The 18,099-nt window shown below is 44.7% G+C and overlaps 1 protein-coding gene and 1 pseudogene across 2 annotated transcripts; both read left to right on the forward strand.

Moving 5' to 3' along the window:
- Positions 1 to 205: 205 nt before the first annotated feature.
- slc9a1b (solute carrier family 9 member A1b) lies at positions 206 to 10,349 on the forward strand. 2 transcript variants are annotated; one of them, XM_054763097.1, is made up of 12 exons: positions 210 to 616; positions 4,237 to 4,697; positions 5,836 to 6,086; positions 6,154 to 6,371; positions 6,441 to 6,637; positions 8,033 to 8,122; positions 8,205 to 8,275; positions 8,391 to 8,552; positions 8,632 to 8,740; positions 8,858 to 8,959; positions 9,565 to 9,637; positions 9,730 to 10,345. In XM_054763097.1, the coding sequence occupies exons 1-12, from the start codon at positions 364 to 366 to the stop codon at positions 9,897 to 9,899; spliced, it is 2,157 nt and encodes a 718-aa protein (XP_054619072.1). In that variant the 5' UTR covers positions 210 to 363; the 3' UTR covers positions 9,900 to 10,345. The 2 variants fall into 2 exon arrangements, with proteins under 2 accessions (XP_054619071.1, XP_054619072.1); XM_054763096.1 differs by having other exon boundaries at positions 206 to 616; positions 6,154 to 6,637; positions 9,730 to 10,349.
- A 75-nt stretch (positions 10,350 to 10,424) lies between these two features.
- LOC129173598 (fatty acid-binding protein, liver-like) lies at positions 10,425 to 11,014 on the forward strand (annotated as a pseudogene).
- The last annotated feature ends 7,085 nt before the right edge of the window (positions 11,015 to 18,099 follow it).

Consider the following 18,099-nt stretch of genomic DNA (forward strand, 5'->3'; position numbering starts at 1 on the left):
TGCACGCTTCCTTGGTGATTTCTGTTTTGTGGAATTTGATGTGATTTCACGAAGAGACTGCACGGTGTAGGCTGTGGCTGCTGTGCTCCTCCGCTCCAGCAGGTGTCACTACTGGAGGCGCACGTGAACCTGGCCTGAATGAGCAGCAGGTTGATGACATTTTGCTTGTTTTTGTCTCCACCCACCGCCCACTTGACCGCCATGCTTCCATTCCCTTGGCTGTGCGTAAAAGTACAGGGCGCGGAGCTCCTGTCATCATCCTCATGCTCTCCTCCTCCTCGTCATCATCACCATCAGCAGCAGCAGCAGCAGCAGCAGCTCCAAGTGTAGCAGACCAGAGGCGGCCGGCTGCTGCAGCCCAACATGGCCCCTCGGTGCCCGCGTCTCGCCGGCTTGGTGCTCCTCCTGCTCCTTTTCGCCGCACACGTTAGCGCCGGCGCAGGCCTCGGTGCGCCGAACAACGACACCCACGCTGACGGAGAGGAAACCCCGAACCACCGGAACCACTCGTCCGTGCACAGAAAGCCTTTCCCGGTGTTGTCCTTCAACTACGAGAACGTCAGGAGGCCCTTCGAGATCTCCTTATGGATCCTGCTGGCTCTCCTCATGAAGCTCGGTGAGTGTCTCTTTCAGTTGACTGACATGTGACGTCACTACACGCGCTGCTGCACGAGCATGAGTCGCCTAGGCTCCTCCAAAAAACTGTCACAAATAGTTTAGGGATGTTTAGTGCAGGCAACACACAGTTTTTGCCCCAACTGCCATCAGCAAGGACTCATTTTCATATTTGCACCACTCCATATCCTCTTTATATACGCTAGGTATCATATTTGACCACTCCATAGCATGTTTACATGTCTTATATGGTCGTATTTGACCACTCCATAGCATGTTTACATGTCCTGTATGGTCGTATTTGACCACTCTACGTATCCTGTATGGTCGTATTTGACCACTCCATAGCATGTTTACATGTCCTGTATGGTCGTATTTGACCACTCCATAGCATGTTTGCCACATGTCCTGTATGGTCATATTTGACCACTCCATAGCGTGTTTACCACATGTCCTGTATGGTTGTATTTGACCACTCCATAGCGTGTTTACCACATGTCCTGTATGGTCGTATTTGGCCACTCCATAGCATCTTTACATGTCCTGTATGGTCGTATTTGACCACTCCATAGCATCTTTACATGTCCTGTATGGTCGTATTTGACCACTCCATAGCATCTTTACATGTCCTGTATGGTCGTATTTGACCACTCCATAGCATGTTTACATGTCCTGCATGGTCGTATTTGACCACTCCATATCATGTTTACCACATGTCCTGCATGGTCGTATTTGACCACTCCATAGCATGTTTACATGTCCTGTATGGTTGTATTTGACCACTCCATAGCGTGTTTACATGTCCTGTATGGTCGTATTTGACCACTCCATAGCATGTTTACCACATGTCCTGTATGGTCATATTTGACCACTCCATAGCGTGTTTAACACATGTCCTGTATGGTTGTATTTGACCACTCCATAGCGTGTTTACCACATGTCCTGTATGGTCGTATTTGACCACTCCATAGCATCTTTACATGTCCTGTATGGTCGTATTTGACCACTCCATAGCATCTTTACATGTCCTGTATGGTCGTATTTGACCACTCCATAGCATGTTTACCACATGTCCTGTATGGTCGTATTTGACGACTTCATAGCATGTTTACATGTCCTGTATGGTCGTATTTGACCACTCCATAGCGTGTTTACATGTCCTGTATGGTCGTATTTGACCACTCCATAGCATGTTTACATGTCCTGCATGGTCGTATTTGACCACTCCATATCATGTTTACCACATGTCCTGTATGGTCGTATTTGACGACTTCATAGCATGTTTACATGTCCTGTATGGTCGTATTTGACCACTCCATAGCATGTTTACCACATGTCCTGTATGGTCATATTTGACCACTCCATAGCGTGTTTACCACATGTCCTGTATGGTCGTATTTGGCCACTCCATAGCATCTTTACATGTCCTGTATGGTCGTATTTGACCACTCCATAGCATGTTTACATGTCCTGTATGGTCGTATTTGACCACTCCATAGCATGTTTACATGTCCTGCATGGTCGTATTTGACCACTCCATATCATGTTTACCACATGTCCTGCATGGTCGTATTTGACCACTCCATAGCATGTTTACATGTCCTGCATGGTCGTATTTGACCACTCCATATCATGTTTACCACATGTCCTGTATGGTCGTATTTGACGACTTCATAGCATGTTTACATGTCCTGTATGGTCGTATTTGACCACTCCATAGCATGTTTACCACATGTCCTGTATGGTCATATTTGACCACTCCATAGCGTGTTTACCACATGTCCTGTATGGTCGTATTTGACCACTCCATAGCATGTTTACATGTCCTGTATGGTCGTATTTGACCACTCCATAGCATGTTTACATGTCCTGCATGGTCGTATTTGACCACTCCATATCATGTTTACCACATGTCCTGCATGGTCGTATTTGACCACTCCATAGCATGTTTACATGTCCTCTATGGTTGTATTTGACCACTCCATAGCATGTTTACCACATGTCCTGTATGGTTCTATTTGACCACTCCATAGCGTGTTTACATGTCCTGTATGGTCGTATTTGACCACTCCATAGCGTGTTTACATGTCCTGTATGGTCGTATTTGACCACTCCATAGCGTGTTTACATGTCCTGTATGGTCATATTTGACCACTCCATAGCGTGTTTACATGTCCCGTATGGTCGTATTTGACCACTCCATATGAGGTTTCTTCTCCGTATTGAAAGTGGGAGGGGCCGTGCATTGGGTTTGGAAGTCCTGGTCGCCACGAAGGTCAGGTGCATGTTGGGCTGCTTGCATGGGATTGGATTGTGTGTATAAGGTAATGCTTTAGTGTAGGATGGGAGTATGACCACCAGGTCACCATTATCGAACTGGCTTGTTGTTTGCTCATAAAATGTCCAAAAAGGCTAAAAAAGTTTGGCTGGGCTTTTTGCAATGTGCATTTTTGTCCACAAGGCAAAGTTTCCAATCATAAAAAGTAAATAGAAGGAATTAGTGAGCGCTAAAGAATGTCAAATGACTTGCTAGTGAGGCGGTTGATGCTGGATTGGAACATGATGGGAGTGGACACAGCTGTCGGGTTTGTAGACACTTTGTTCTTCTGTTGACCTTTTAGCACCCTTCCTCCGCTTTGGTCTAAAATATGCGAGCGTCTCGGCAAGCTGGCTAGTTTGCATCGCTTGTAAAGATGCTGCTGGGAGTCTGTGGCGTCTTATCTGGCCGTCCAGCTGCTGTCTCAGGTGGACGGCTCGACTTCCTGCTCTGATGCGCTGCTCGATAACAGAGTGCGCAAAGTGGTGTCCTGCTGGGGGGAGGGGAGGGGAAGGGAGCGGTGGCTGACTGCACCGAACATGGCGGAGAACGCCAGCTGCAGCCACACTCCACACCCACAGCTGGGTCACGTGACATGCTGAGGCCTCCTGGCAGGAACTGTGTCGTTGTTTTACCCCGTGGGTTTTATTTGCCACATTAAAAGTACTTTTAGCAGCATGCGTGTCTGTAGCTTTAATGCTAACAGGCTGTGTTTGTCTCCAACAACTCTGTCATGTGTCACATAAAAGCAAACTAATATTAGGGAGCGGACAGGAGGACACAAACCTTAGTGATGCTAGCATACAATAGCTATGTGAGCTAAAGTGCTAACATTACACTCATATTTTAGCAGCGACATCATGCTAGGCTAGCCTATTTGCTGAAGAAAAATATGATCAAACTGACAACTCCCATGTCTGTAGCAGACCGATGGATTTTTGAGCTGCATTTTAAGATGTGTAGTGAAGCCTGGGGACAGAGTTTCTGCTCTTGTGACGTCATGAGAAGCCGCACCTTCAAAAGTGCCCCTTCTCTGGAAAGTGGAGCAAACGAGTAAGCAGGATGATCGCTTTTTCTCATGTTTGCTGATCAATCAAACATTAGCGACGCTAGCATAGCTACATGAGCTAAAGTGCTAACATCACGCTCACATTTCAACAGCAACGTTGTGCAAGGTTAGCCTTTTTGCTGACTGACATAGTTTGCAGATCTGCAATTTAAGATGTGCAGCAAAGCCTGGGGAAAGATGTTTTAGCGCCTCTTGTCTGAAAAGTGGAGCAAACAAGTGTTTGCTTTCTCCTCAGGCTTCCACATCATTCCCAGAGTGTCCAACGTGGTTCCAGAGAGCTGCCTGCTGATATTCGTGGGCCTCTTGGTGGGCGGCGTCATCAAGGCCATCCGGGAGACGGCACCTTTCCTCGACACCAAGCTCTTCTTCCTCTACCTGTTGCCCCCCATCATCCTGGACGCCGGCTACTTTCTGCCCATCCGCCCCTTCATGGAGAACCTGGGCACCATCCTGGTGTTTGCGGTGGTGGGCACGCTGTGGAACGCCTTCTTCATCGGCGGGGTGATGTACGGCGTTTGCCGCCTGGAGGGCGCCCAGCTGGCCGGCGTGGACCTGCTGTCCTGCCTGCTGTTCGGTGCCATCGTGTCGGCCGTGGACCCTGTGGCCGTGCTGGCCGTCTTTGAGGAGATCCACATCAACGAGCTGCTCCACATCCTGGTCTTCGGAGAGTCGCTGCTCAACGACGCCGTCACCGTGGTGCGTCTTTTTACCTCAAATTTTAACCTCTTGAACGACCTGAAGCCTCCTTGTTTTTATTTCATTCCCAGGCTACAGACGTTGGAATCACTTCAACCAATCACAACAATAATCCCGCCCACTGCTTCTTTGATGGGTGACTAACAGCCGACGCCCCCCTGTGCGCTTTCAAAAATCAATTCAAATTCCAATCAGGAAAAAAAGGACATTTCTGAAATATGTGATCAGATAAATCAATTCTTCCATCCATCCATGTTCTATGCCACTTCTCTTTAGGGTTGTGGGGGCATGCTGGAGCCTATCCCAACTGACTTGGGGCGACAGGCCGGGTACACCCTGGACTGGTGGCCAGCCAATGGCAGATAAATCAATTCCTATTTGATGAATCATATTTCATGAATGAGTTCAAGACATCATTTGACACTTTTATTGATCAGTTAGCATGTGCATCACGCCTTCACTTGGATCTGCAGTATCTTTCTTGCACAAAAATCCCTCTTCGCAATTCAGCCCAGAAACTGAAGTGTCATTCTAAATATATTTATATTTCAATGCATGGTTTATATTTGGACTAAATATTTCTTATTTTTAAAATTAAAGTCCTCAAAAATCAACTGCAATGAATTGAAAGTGTTATGAAATCAATACGTTTGCTATCAAATCAATCTATTTGATTTGACAATCGCGTGAGTGGACGGTGTAATGCCTCATTTTCCATGCTTATTGATGCATGACTGTTTTAATGGTGTTTTTAGTTGGATTTTTATTGACTGAAATAGATTCAGGCTGGTGTAAGCCTGTCACGATAACAAATTTGGCCGGTCGGTAATTGTACTATAAATTATCATCGATAATTGATATCATCGACAACATTTTTTTTTACAACATTTTTTTCATGAATTCCAAAGGTGTGAAAAAGTGTTTGCCCCTCTTCTGGGTGTCTTATTATTTGTTTCAGCTCATCAAACAAACACTGACGACACAACCCAACACAAAATACAACTTTTTATTATTAAGGGAGAAAAAAATCCAAATCCAAATGGCCCTGAAACATTTAAGTGTGACAAAGAAGAAGTCAGGAGGGGGGGGCAAACACCTTTTTCACACCGCTGTGAGTGTTTTTGTTGTTTGGGTGCAGGTGTTGTACCACCTGTTTGAGGAGTTTTCCCACGTGGGTGTGGTGACGGTGGCCGACGCCCTCCTGGGGGTGCTGTGCTTCTTCGTGGTGTCCTGCGGGGGAATCTTGGTGGGCGCCATCTACGGAATCCTGGGCGCCTTCACGTCCCGCTTCACGTCGCACTCGCGCGTCATTGAGCCCCTCTTCGTGTTCCTCTACAGCTACATGGCGTACCTGTCGGCCGAGGTCTTCCACCTGTCGGGCATCATGTCGTGAGTGTTGCTTTTCTTGTCGGGGGGGGCACTTCATGGCACTTAATCCTAATCATTTTTCTGGAAGGCTGATAGCGTGTGGCGTGGTGATGCGGCCGTACGTGGAGGCCAACATCTCCCACAAGTCCTACACCACCATCAAGTACTTCCTGAAGATGTGGAGCAGCGTGAGCGAAACCCTCATCTTCATCTTCCTCGGCGTCTCCACCGTAGCCGGCCCCCACGCCTGGAACTGGACCTTCGTCGTGGTCACGGTGGTCCTCTGCCTGGTGTCCAGAGTGCTGGGTGAGGAAGGGGGGGTGTCTCCGTGGATTCCTCCTGGAAGGTCTGACCCCGCCCCGGCTTGTGTTTCAGGCGTCGTCGGCCTCACGTTGGTCATCAACAAGTTCCGCATCGTCAAGTTGAGCAAGAAGGACCAGTTCATCGTAGCTTACGGCGGCCTGCGAGGCGCCATCGCCTTCTCTTTGGGCTTCCTGCTGACCGACAACAGGATGAAGCACCTCTTCCTCACCGCCATCATCACCGTCATCTTCTTCACCGTCTTTGTGCAGGTGAGAGGAGCCCGTGTTCCCCACGGGGCTGCAATCTATCTGTGGTGGCGTCTCATCGTCACATTTGCATCATTGTTGGCAACACTGGTCCCTCCTGCTACGTCGTCATCTTCTCTGCAGCAGAGTTACCACGCCCCCTACCGGACACACTTGGAATGACAATCGGCATTCACGCAGTCCCGTCATGATGTGTTCATGTATGAGCAAGGTCCTGCCAAAGCCATCTGTGGCGCTCCCAGTTTATTCATGGCAGGCCGCCACAAATAAATTAGGATGAGGTGTCCAAAGTGCCACCCGGGGGCCATTTGTTGTTTTTTATTGGCCTGCGGCGCATTCTAAAAACATCATTTAACAAGAAAACGAAAAATAAGTCCATAGAATCAACAGCAAAAATGGACTTTATTTGACAAGAATCGAGTGAAAAGAGAAAAGACTTGTCATCTAGCGGCCATGTTGACCTGACATCACCATCATCGTAGGAGGGGGGCAAATAACTCCAGTAGAAGACAGAAAGTTTAAATATTCCAGAAAAGATGTTCTTTCTTTGAAGTGGTAAGATGACGAGAAACAAGCAAAACAACAAATCAAGTTCTTACTTTTGGAAGATGAGGTTGAATGTTGTGAGAATAAAGTGCAAATATTCTGCCAATGAAGTAATAAGCACGAGAGGAACGTTGAAGTAGTCGGAATAAAAGAGCAGTCATTTGACCTCAATAAAGCACTGGTCTAGTGGTTAGCATGTTGACCAACACAGTCACAGTCAGGAGATGGGAAGACCTGGGTTGGAATCTCCCTTGGGCATTTCTGTGTGGAGTTAGCATGTTCTCCCCCTGTGTGTGTGTGGGGGGGGTGTTTCCTCCCACATTCCAAAAACATGCATGTTAGCTTCATTGGAGACTCTAAATGGTCCATAGGTATGAATGTGAGTGGTTGTCTGTATGTGCCCTGCCATTGGCTGGACACCAGTCCAGGGTGTACCCCACCTGTCACCCCAAGTCAGCTGGGATAGGCTCCAGCATGCCCCCGCCACCCTAATGAAGAGAAGTGGTATATCGGATGGATTGAAAATGAGAAACAGACAAAACAAAATAAAGTTGTCATTTTTACAAATGAAGGGGGTGAAAGTCAAGTTCAAATGTACAGATATTATTTCAGAAGGAATTTGTAAAATATTTGGAAAATGTAAAAAAAAAAAACAAGCAAAAATGGTAAAAAGAGCCAAGTTGATAAGACTAAAGTGTTTTTCAGGCTCATGTTTCAAACGTACAGGATACGTATACTGGAACTTCCTAAATACAAAAGGACATCCTTTCATGTTCCACTGCGTGTGGTGGAAGGTGTCAAAGAAATGCTGTGATGAAGAAGAGATGATTCCTTTGTGGTCTCCTCCATCAGGGGATGACCATCAGGCCTCTGGTGGAGCTTCTGGAAGTCAAGAAGAAGAAGGAGAGCGACGGCTCCTTTAACGAGGAGATTCACACGCAGGTGAGGTGATGACAAACCCCGTAAGCGGTGTGTCAATGATATATAATACAGAGCAGATGGTGCAAGCTCCTTCTGTCTTTAGTTCCTGGATCATCTCCTCACAGGAATTGAGGGCGTCTGCGGTCATTATGGACATCATCACTGGAAAGACAAGTACGAACTGTCATAGGTCCATCGTCCTAGTCATTACCATAATACACCTGGACGGCGGGTAGCTGGATTTGGAGATGTTTGTTCTTGAAGAACTGACAGATTGTGTCGCTCTCAGGCTGAGCCGCTTCAACAAGGCCTACGTGAAGAAGTGGCTGATTGCGGGCGAGCGCTCCACCGAGCCGCAGCTGCTGTCCTTCTACAACAAGATGGAGATGAAGCAGGCCTTGATGATGGTGGAGAGCGGCGGCGCCGCCTTCAGGCCGCCGTTGATTGCGGCGTAAGTGTCATTGAAGGGAGGGGCGCCCTCTGCTGGACAGGCTGAAGCTTGATGCTCACGCTGGGTGTGTCTACCTCAGGAACGTGGAACCCAAAGGGCCGTCCAGACGCAGGACCAACGTCTCCAGGAATCGTGAGAAGGAAATCCGAAAGATGCTGCACGCCAACATGCAGAAGAACAGACAGCGGGTAGGATGATGTCACTTCCTGCTGCACCACACCACAGCTTTGACACATGCAGCACGTGTACGTGTGTGTGCGTGCGTGCGTGTGTGTGTGTGTGTGTGTGCGCGTGCCCGTCCTCAGCTTCGCTCCTACAGCAGACACGACCTCATGATCGACCCCTTCGAAGATGACAACGTGAGCGAGGTTCGATTCAGGAAGCAGCGAGTGGAGATGGAGAGGAGGGTGAGTCGTTGACATGAATAATCACGCACGTCATCCCTCCCCACTCGGACCTTCAGGGCTTCTACAGTAAAATATATTCATTCATCAGTCAGCACTGTTGAATACGGCCTGTTGTTACTAGGATTAGGATTATTCGTCCAAAATATGCACATTTGTACATATTGTTTGGCTAGATGATGTTTTTATTGGCCTCCAACAAGAAAACTACAAAATAATAATCATAAAACAGCAGCTAAAATGGAAAAATCATTACCAGAATGAAGTGTAAATATGAAGAGACAAGAAGTGGCCATTTTACATGAAGAAACCCGTAATATGAGGAGGAAAATCATATCAGAGGTGGACTATGCAAGAAAAAGGTGCTCTTTTTTCATATTAGAAGAAACAAAAAAAAATCAACTTGTCGTTTTTGGAAAATTATCTTGGGGTAAAAGTCCAAATATGATGGGAATCAAGTCATAATATAGAAGTCACGTTCAGCTCTTATGGGAGTTAAACAGCGTAATGGAGGCCATGATTGGTGTTTGTGTCCATCATACAACATATGATGTGTGCACGTGCGTTGGGCACGTATTTGCTGTGTAAATGCTGCTTTGCGTGGACAGATGAGCCACTATCTGACAGTGCCTGCAAAGCCCCCGGAGATCCCGTCCGTGAGAAGAGTGGCCTTCGAGCCAGGTCAGTTCATTACTGAAGCCTCCGTTTTCACCAAGATGGCATAAGGTGTATCTGAGGCCCTGAACTTGGCGTGCGTGTGCTGTCCCCTCCAGAACACCGGGTCTACACGTACGATGACGGTGACAGAGACCCGGCACCACGCTCAGACCCGAGCTCCCCCGACGGCATCACCCTGCTGAACGAGTCCCGGCGGAGGTCCGACCCCGGCGAGGAGGAGCAGCTGATGGTCTTGCGCCGCCTCAGCGACCCTGGTCCCAAGTAGAAGATGGTCACCGTGATGGTCGGAGGACCCAGAATGCATCACAGCCCAAGCTTTATTTATTCTTTTGGTGTGCGCTTGTTTTACATCGCTAGAGGCGCCAAACGGGTGGAGTTTCCCCTTCCAAGCACAAGCATACCGTGTCCACCAGAGAATGCTTTCATTTCCAGTAATGTTGCTCAAAAACACGTCTGCATGACAAAGAATCCGTTTTTCTCAGGAACTTCATGGCTTTTTTTCTGACGGGTGTTTTTAGCGTGTTGGACGTTCCTCCAGCAGCGCTGCCGCATATCCCGTGATGTAAGAGTTGCCTTCAGGTGGTAAAAGCTGAAAGCAGCATGCATATCTACACTGCCCGAGCTTAAGCTGCCTGCATGTTAGTGTTTGTGCCAGAGTATTTTTATACTTTCAGAAAAGTTGAAGTCATTTGTCATGAAAATAAAGGTTGGCTTGGTTTGAAAACCTGTAATGTAAACCTGCAGCTCAAATAACAGGGAGTTTCCATTCCCCTACGTGCCAACCAACATCATGGCAACCACCAGCACAAACACCTTCAGGAAGGAGACACAAGCAGCAGCCATGAAACTCAGCAGCACCTGGCAGGTTTATTGTGAGGAAAACCTTGAAGGCCTCCTCAAAGCGATGGGTAAGAATCTTCCATTGGTGCTCTTCACATGACTCCTTGTTATGCAAACAAACAAATCATGTCTCTTGGAGGCGCACCTGCAATGGTTGTGAGAATGCGTAAGAACGTGAGGCCGCTGATTGTGATCGAGTAGAAGGGCAAAGATTATACCTTCACGGCCAAGACCCCCAACTTCACCATCACCAACTCACTCAGCGTCAGGAAGGAGTTGGAAATGACCGCATTAGACGGCAGGAAGATTAAAGTCAGTGTGGAACCTAAATGACTATACCTGGATGAGGTTACATGTGTCATTTGGGATTTTGAGCGCTTGTTGTTTTTTTTGTTCATGACCTCCAGTGCACCGTCCGAGAAGACAACGGGAAGCTAATCACTGAGAGTGACAAGTTCACGTCAGTCCGAAATACAAGGAGAGGACTTGGTTGTAGTCTGTAAAGATGATCCGTTTGATAGCTGGGTGACACTGCTGTAAAAATGAAGGTTTCTTATCTTGTTTTTTTTTAGACCATCACAGCTGGATCTGTCACTTACACTAGCAGAAGCAAACAAGTGTAAATGCAACTACCAGCTAGGATAGAAACTGAATAAATAGAATAATAACAGGCTCGTAACCAGATATTTTTTCAGGGGGGTTCAAAAATCTGAGTGAACGGACCTTTTGCGATGGAGCGAAGCGACCGAGCGGGGGGAGGGTGATACCCCGCTGTTGTGTCATACTGGCCCTCATGTAGGTGTTCACACGCTTCAAGGTACTGGCACTTGGCTCACATTCACACCATGTTACTGGGATGGTACAGGCCAACTGAAGGAGGACCCTGATGTTGGGGAAGTGAACGGGATCGTGTGACGGTCCACAACTTGATGTGGGGGAATGCAGCTCCACAATGCTGTCGCTTGAATGCATCACATCCAGTCAGGTGGATTATGGACTTCTTTTAACGGCAGTGTGTCCTGTAACAACACTTTTACAGGAGGAATGACAGGTGAGCGTCCACTTTGGTCACGGGATAATCATGTCTCATTCTTAACAGTTACAGCAATTTGGATTCCATTTTACAAAACAAAAAGTGTTCCAATTGGTTGTGATGGTATCGTATATTGGTTGGCTAACCCTTTCTAATTCCCCTTCACATTATTATCTTCACATTTTATCATTTGTCTCACAGGTGCGCTGATATTCATACAATGAAATATTTTGGAATCCAATTTACAATACAGGACAAGTTAACACATTCAAACTTCTTTTGCATGATGTCCCTGAACACATCTCACGTGGCCAACATGGCTGTTGCTGCACAGCGTGCAATCACTGAACTCTATACAGTAGACGTCCCTACAACGTAAATAATCCGTTCCAAGAACCTTTATGTTATAGGGATTTTATGTTATACGAAGCGTAAAATACATGTAAATAACCTAATCTGTTCCAAGATCTTCCCAAACTCACACCTTTGGGCCTTCAAAATATTCAAAGTCCACCAAATATGGTGGGAAAATGTAAGAAAACAGCATAAACACAGTACAGTAACATTCAATATAAAATAAGGTAAATAAGGTATAATGGTCGATGGGGATATAGTAGGTATAGTCTAGCAACATCACTTAATTTCATACCACCTTCATGCTCCTGATCATTTCCGGCTTTGTTTCGATCAACAACTTTTCCCTTTGTTTCTTCTCACTTACACTTGGTTTAGGGCCCATGACTGCGGTCATTTTAACACAAAGAAAAGTAAACAAATTAAAAAGATTTCAATGCGTGCGAACTAGTTCAAGGGCGACGACGATGAGGAAGGGAGCAGCATGTCTCCACTGATCTAAAAAAAAGACTGGATCGAGCTTCTATTGTTTTATTTTTGAAGCCAATGGAAATTTGCGGCGGCCATCTTGGTGAGACCACTTTGCTGTGAGACAACAGTATGGCAACGCACTGGTAAAACTTCGATTGATCGTATAGCCACCAAAATCAACTGCTAAAGGTTATAACTACTCAGATTTATACGCTTTTGTGTCATTTATCAAGCTAGTAAGATGTATTTTAGCTTCGAGACGGACGAAAAATTGGCTGTGTGGCAGCCTGCAAACATTGTTTACGTACGGAATTTAAAGTCTATCTTTGTCTAATTATTTTCCTATGGTAAACCATTATTTTTTTTATCTCAGGATAAGGTTAAGGCAGGAAGAAAGCAGAAATTTTGTCACATGTCTTCTACCTTTGCGTGAATCATGTGTGGTATCAGAATGAATGTAACTTGGTAGTTGTGGTAGCTTTTAAAAAAGCTGTTTTTTGGTACAAAAAGACATTAGATAAGTGCAAATACTCAAAGCCTACTGTAAAAAACTGCATAGAAATAATTTTATCATTGATTGCTAGGCTAGGCACTAAAAAAAGGCCTAGTTGTTACAGGAAGGTGTAACTAGAAAATTCTTGCAAAACCACCCATCAAAGTTCATACTTTAACTTTTGGTTACATTTCGAGAACTTTTCAAAGCAAAGCCGTTCAAGTAGTGGCACATATATCAGGTCAAAAAAAGGTGCCAAGTAAAAGTACTTACAAGTGGAAGGTTCTTGGGAAGTGCTTTTTAAGTTGTGTTTCCTCATCCTCGCTTCCTTCACTGGCACTCCTGATGTTTTTGATGATTTTTCACTAATTCTGCGTTCGTATACCAGCACAATCACAAAGCTGTGGCGCGTAAGGTGGTCTCACCAAGATGGCGGCGATCGAAAAAATCTGGCTTCAAATTTTGGCGCGTGAAAACAATAGGTTGCTCGATCCAGTCTTTTTTTTAGATCAGTGCATGTCTCTCATAAACACACCGACGCAGGAGATTAGTCAGCCAATGAGATGAGAGCGTAGGCGGTGCTCCGATAATCAGCCAATCAGAGCATGGAGCGTCAGAAAGTCTGCATAAATTCCTGTTTCGTTTCGATCGACAACTTTTCCCTTTTTTCTTACCACTTACACTTGGTTTAGGGCCCATGACTACGGTAATTTTAACACAAAGAAAAGTAAACAAATTAGGAAGAGATTTCAATGCGTGCAAACCACTGATCTGTATTAAATATCTGGATAGTTCATTGGCGATGACTTGTGAAGGCAAACGGCCGCCATATTGCTACTCGCAAGAAACACTTCTCGGGCAAGCTTTTGCATTCGTGGTGAACTTATTTTATTAATTCAGATTGGACACAAATTTCGATTTAAGATGCCTGCATGTGCAGCTATTAACTGCACAAATCGCCAGTTCAAATCCTGTGGATGAACATTTCACCTGTAAGTATGATTGATAGATTTATGATTGATAATTTAAGGGTTTTGCACTGTCGATCTCTCAGATATTTTCAATCGTGTAAAATTCCTCTGATTAAATGTATGTCCAGAATTGATACGTTTATATAGCTCTATAATAGCTCAGAGGAAATGTACGTACTTTTTTGTTATATCATGATATATGTGTTTATTTTCACCTTTTTCCTGTGTAGTTTTCCGTGTAGCCGTCGACAGTTGCTGTTATCATGGCTGGTGAAGAGATAGATTATTTTTATTGTGCCGAGTTCACATGTAGTTGCCTTATTTTGTTGACTTGCATTGCTAATGAAGGTGTATGAATGTATTGTCACTGGCTTCTTCTTCTTCTTCTTCTTCTTCTTCTTCTTCTTCCTTTTGTATTGTTAATTTGTATCTGCATTGAGATGTAGTGGTCGCCTTGTAGGTACACCATCCCCCCTGTAGTGCATGTCTGTTCTGTTATCATATCAAAGCAGGAAGAGCTCAAGGCTGTTGAGTGTTCCAGGTGCCACAGTTTGACGCCGCAGACACGGAGGTAAATCAACATGAAAGGAGGCGATGGCAAGAGCTGATTGGTCATCAACTTCCTGCACAATGGTCCACATCACCAACCCCCTGCAAGAGCTGATTGGTCCACGATCGCCGGACTTCCTGTTTCCTGCACAATCACAATGTATAAGACGCTTGGCCAGGGAGAGATGGTTGCACTTCGCTGTTGCCTGTGCTAAGGCCTGCGTACTTCTGTGGGCAGCAGATACAACTACGGGACCCAGATACTGTATCTGTAGTAGTTTTGTTTGTTAGAAATAAAACTTCTGAATTGGAAAAGATCTGCCTTCGTCTCCACCATCCCTCTATAGAACTTAACGCTTTACTCGTAAACATGAGACGAGATAAGTGGACACCAACACGTAAATCAGTCCTTTGTAGTGACCACTTTGAAGCAGCATGCTTTGCAGAACTGGCCAAACAGCACGTCTCAAAAAGGATGCAGTTCCCACAGTTTTCCATTTTCCAAGGCATTTGCAGAAGGTATACATTTTACTGTTTCATTTTCTTACTCCTAATAATTACAAAGGAGACATTTTTCAACTTCAGTATTTTCTGTTGAGAGTTGTTAGTAATGCATTCAACTGAAATAATAACATTTATAACACAGATGTGATATTTTTAAGCTTAATTGTAATGCTTTTAGTATTTTTTCATTTTCCTATTGATATCTCCTTAGCACCGTTTTGGGGCCATTTAATTTCAGTGCTGCCATTAATGTATGAAAGTGGCAAAATTTCCACCCTTTAGCTTTTTTTTCTCTAGATAACGAAACTCTGCAGAAAACCTCCAAAGGAAAGAAACTATGCTCAACCAACTTTGAATGTGTGTGTGTGGTTGTATGTGTTTATGGTTATTACACATTATGGTTATCACATATTATTCCTGTGGTTTTTGTTCAAATATATTTCTATATCAGAAAAGAGGTTATTTGTATTTCATAACACAAACAAAAAAAATCATCAAAATGTGAAATGATTTGAATGATGTGAAATGATTTTAAAACTTGTCTCTTTGATAATTCATATTTTGTACAGACGAGAGCATAGTGAATTGTATGAAAGTAAGAATAAAAAGTAAAGGATCATGACCATGGATTTTAGTGGAAAAAAGGGATGGATATGCAGTTAAAATCGAGGAAAAGGCTTCTTGAGACGTCATCTGTACTTCTGTGAAGAAGGTGTCGGACGTTTCGCTCCTCATCCGAAGAGCTTCGTCAGCGAACTAATAAGTGCTGGTAGCTTAGGCCTTAAATACAGTATGCAGTTAAAATGAAAATCTCTTTCTAGAGGAGTAAAACTATCATTGCTATAGGGGAGTGCTGAGCCAGGGTACCCAGTAGAATTTTGTTCCAAAGGCAATGAGAATTGGAAGGGGGAAAAGTACATTGAATTTAGCCAAAAGATAGAGAATAACGTATCAATAACGTACGAATCAAATCGTTTTTAAGGGACGAAGGTTGCGTTACTTGAAGGGATGGGAGAATCTCCCCGCTTTTTAATGTCAAATATAGATGTTGTGTTAGCCTCTTCATCTGCTTTGTACACTATGTACGCTGTGCCAATGTAGTCAATGTGAGTAGTAAGATGGCGTCTCTTTGGCTTCAGCGGCTTGCACTCCGGCAAGCGACGTATGAGATATCCAGATATATTATACAGATCAGTGGCTGGGCCTCATTTAGTATTGCACGCTGTTATTCATCTCTGTGGATAAGGTGACACACCACTTCCCATTCTTTATGTTCAGATTTGAGCAGCAAATGATTTCATGTACCGATCAAGTTCATTCTGCAGTTGCATGTCATAGTTTTTGATTGAGAAATGTATTTGTTTATTTGTACTGATTTTCTATGTAGCCTGGTTAGCATTGCTAACACAGTAAGGAAGGCAAACGTTTCTTTCACACTTTTTTTCATACTTCTGCAAAGACTTTTATGTCACTGTACTGTCCGACGCTCGTCGTCACTCTACAAATTTCCGTGTTCATAATGCAATGAAGACGTGTTGTTGGAAGATTGTGCTTATTGAAAAGCGAATGAGGAAATAGAGGCATAGTTTTTAAAGAACTCTTTTATTGACGGTTAAAGGTGGTATCCATCCTTGGATGTAAATGATGCTTTTTCACCCAAAAATAGAAGAACATCAACCAGCAAAAAATGTACACACGCGCAGAAAAAAGTCTATTCTTAACAATTGTTGTTTGAGCCAGGAAAAAAAAAGAAACAAAGGGGAAAGCACAGGAACGCACGCATGTACGCAGTCTCGGAAAAACTATGGACAATTAGCAGCCATGGCTGAGCAGGAAGCTGGGGCGGGATATGGGCCGTTGGAGCGCTAGTGCCCCCATTGCAGTACCTAACCGTGACAGGATAAAACAAAGGATTAAATTTGCACGGTGGTCTAGTGGTTAGCACGTTGGCCAACACAGTAACAGCCTGGAGATCAGGAAGACCTGGGTTCGATTCTCCCCTGAGCATTTCTGTGTGGAGTTTGCATGTTCTCCCCGTGTGTGGGTTTTCTCCGGGTACTCCGGCTTCCTCCCACATTCCCAAAAACATGCATATTAGGTTAATTGGCGACTCTAAATTGTCCATAGGTATGAATGTGAATGGTTGTTTGTCTATATGTGCACTGGCTGGCGACCAGTCCAGGGTGTACCCCGCCTGCTGCCCGAAGTCAGCTGGGATAGGCTCCAGCATGCCCCCGCGACCCTAATGAGGAAGAAGCGGAAAATGGATGGATGAATGGAAGTCTGTAAGTGAGGTAATCCTACAAATCAAAAATGTACATTTTTGTATAAAGTGGCAAAGTTGACAAATGACAAAGTTAATAAAACAAAAGAAGACACATGGTTTTTAGTGTAACCATGTAACCCATGGAAACCCATGGATATTTTTCTATGTGAGGCCTCGTTTCCTTGGGCGACCAAAGCATGCTTTCTCCATCAGGTCGTGTATTATTGCTTCGGCAGCACCAAGAAGTCTCTCTGTACTTATAACAACGCATCCTGGTTCTACACATGACAGCTGCTGAAGTGCGGTTGTCAGGGTAGGACGGAAAACGCTCTCAACTACCCTGCTGTAGTGATGTAAAAGACACTTCCTCGTTCATTTAGACATGAATGCTGCAACTGGCTTGGATGTTCTATGATGCAGCCGTTGCATTCAGATCGTGCTATTTCCCACGCTACCTGATTCAAACATTTTTTCAGTAAGGTTTGGAAGAGGGTGATGATGTTTGCATTGAATCTTGTCGCACTTCCAACGTCTTCAGACGGGGGTACGTTGTCGTGTCGATAAACGGGCACGAAGGTCAGTTCATTGTCGGCATAACCCCAAGTTGTGGAGAAATTGTCGAGGTTGGTGCATTCAGCCGTCTTATTGTGTGGATCTGGATCTGCTTAGTTTAGTTTAGTCGTACTTTATTAATCCCTCAGCAGGGAAATTCACTTGTTACAGCAGCAAGCAAGATACACAAGTAAAGAATGCATAGTGACATAGTGACTACAACATGGTTCAGGTGGTGCAGGTGAACTGTTGTTTACCAGTAGTCTTACGAATTTGCCCAGCAAACACAGTAGTATCAAGCGTATTTTAAGATAATGTCAGAGATGAAAAGGAAATCTATATCATACAGTACATATATATCTACACATGATATTCTATATCTAATGAGCACTCTTTAAAAACAAATATTAGTCAATGTTTAGACAATAGTGT

The sequence above is a fragment of the Dunckerocampus dactyliophorus genome, chromosome 20 (assembly GCF_027744805.1).
Source record: "Dunckerocampus dactyliophorus isolate RoL2022-P2 chromosome 20, RoL_Ddac_1.1, whole genome shotgun sequence".
Lineage (NCBI taxonomy): Eukaryota > Metazoa > Chordata > Actinopteri > Syngnathiformes > Syngnathidae > Dunckerocampus > Dunckerocampus dactyliophorus.

What these genes read in the sequence shown, in the direction of transcription:
- slc9a1b (XM_054763096.1), top strand. Translation starts at nt 364, where the DNA reads ATGGCCCCTCGGTGCCCGCGTCTCGCCGGCTTGGTGCTCCTCCTGCTC. An exon ending in CACCTGTCGGGCATCATGTC is followed by an intron (nt 6,087 to 6,153) that starts GTGAGTGTTGCT and finishes TTTTTCTGGAAG; the next exon opens with GCTGATAGCGTGTGGCGTGG. An exon ending in ACGAGGAGATTCACACGCAG is followed by an intron (nt 8,123 to 8,204) that starts GTGAGGTGATGA and finishes TTCTGTCTTTAG; the next exon opens with TTCCTGGATCATCTCCTCAC.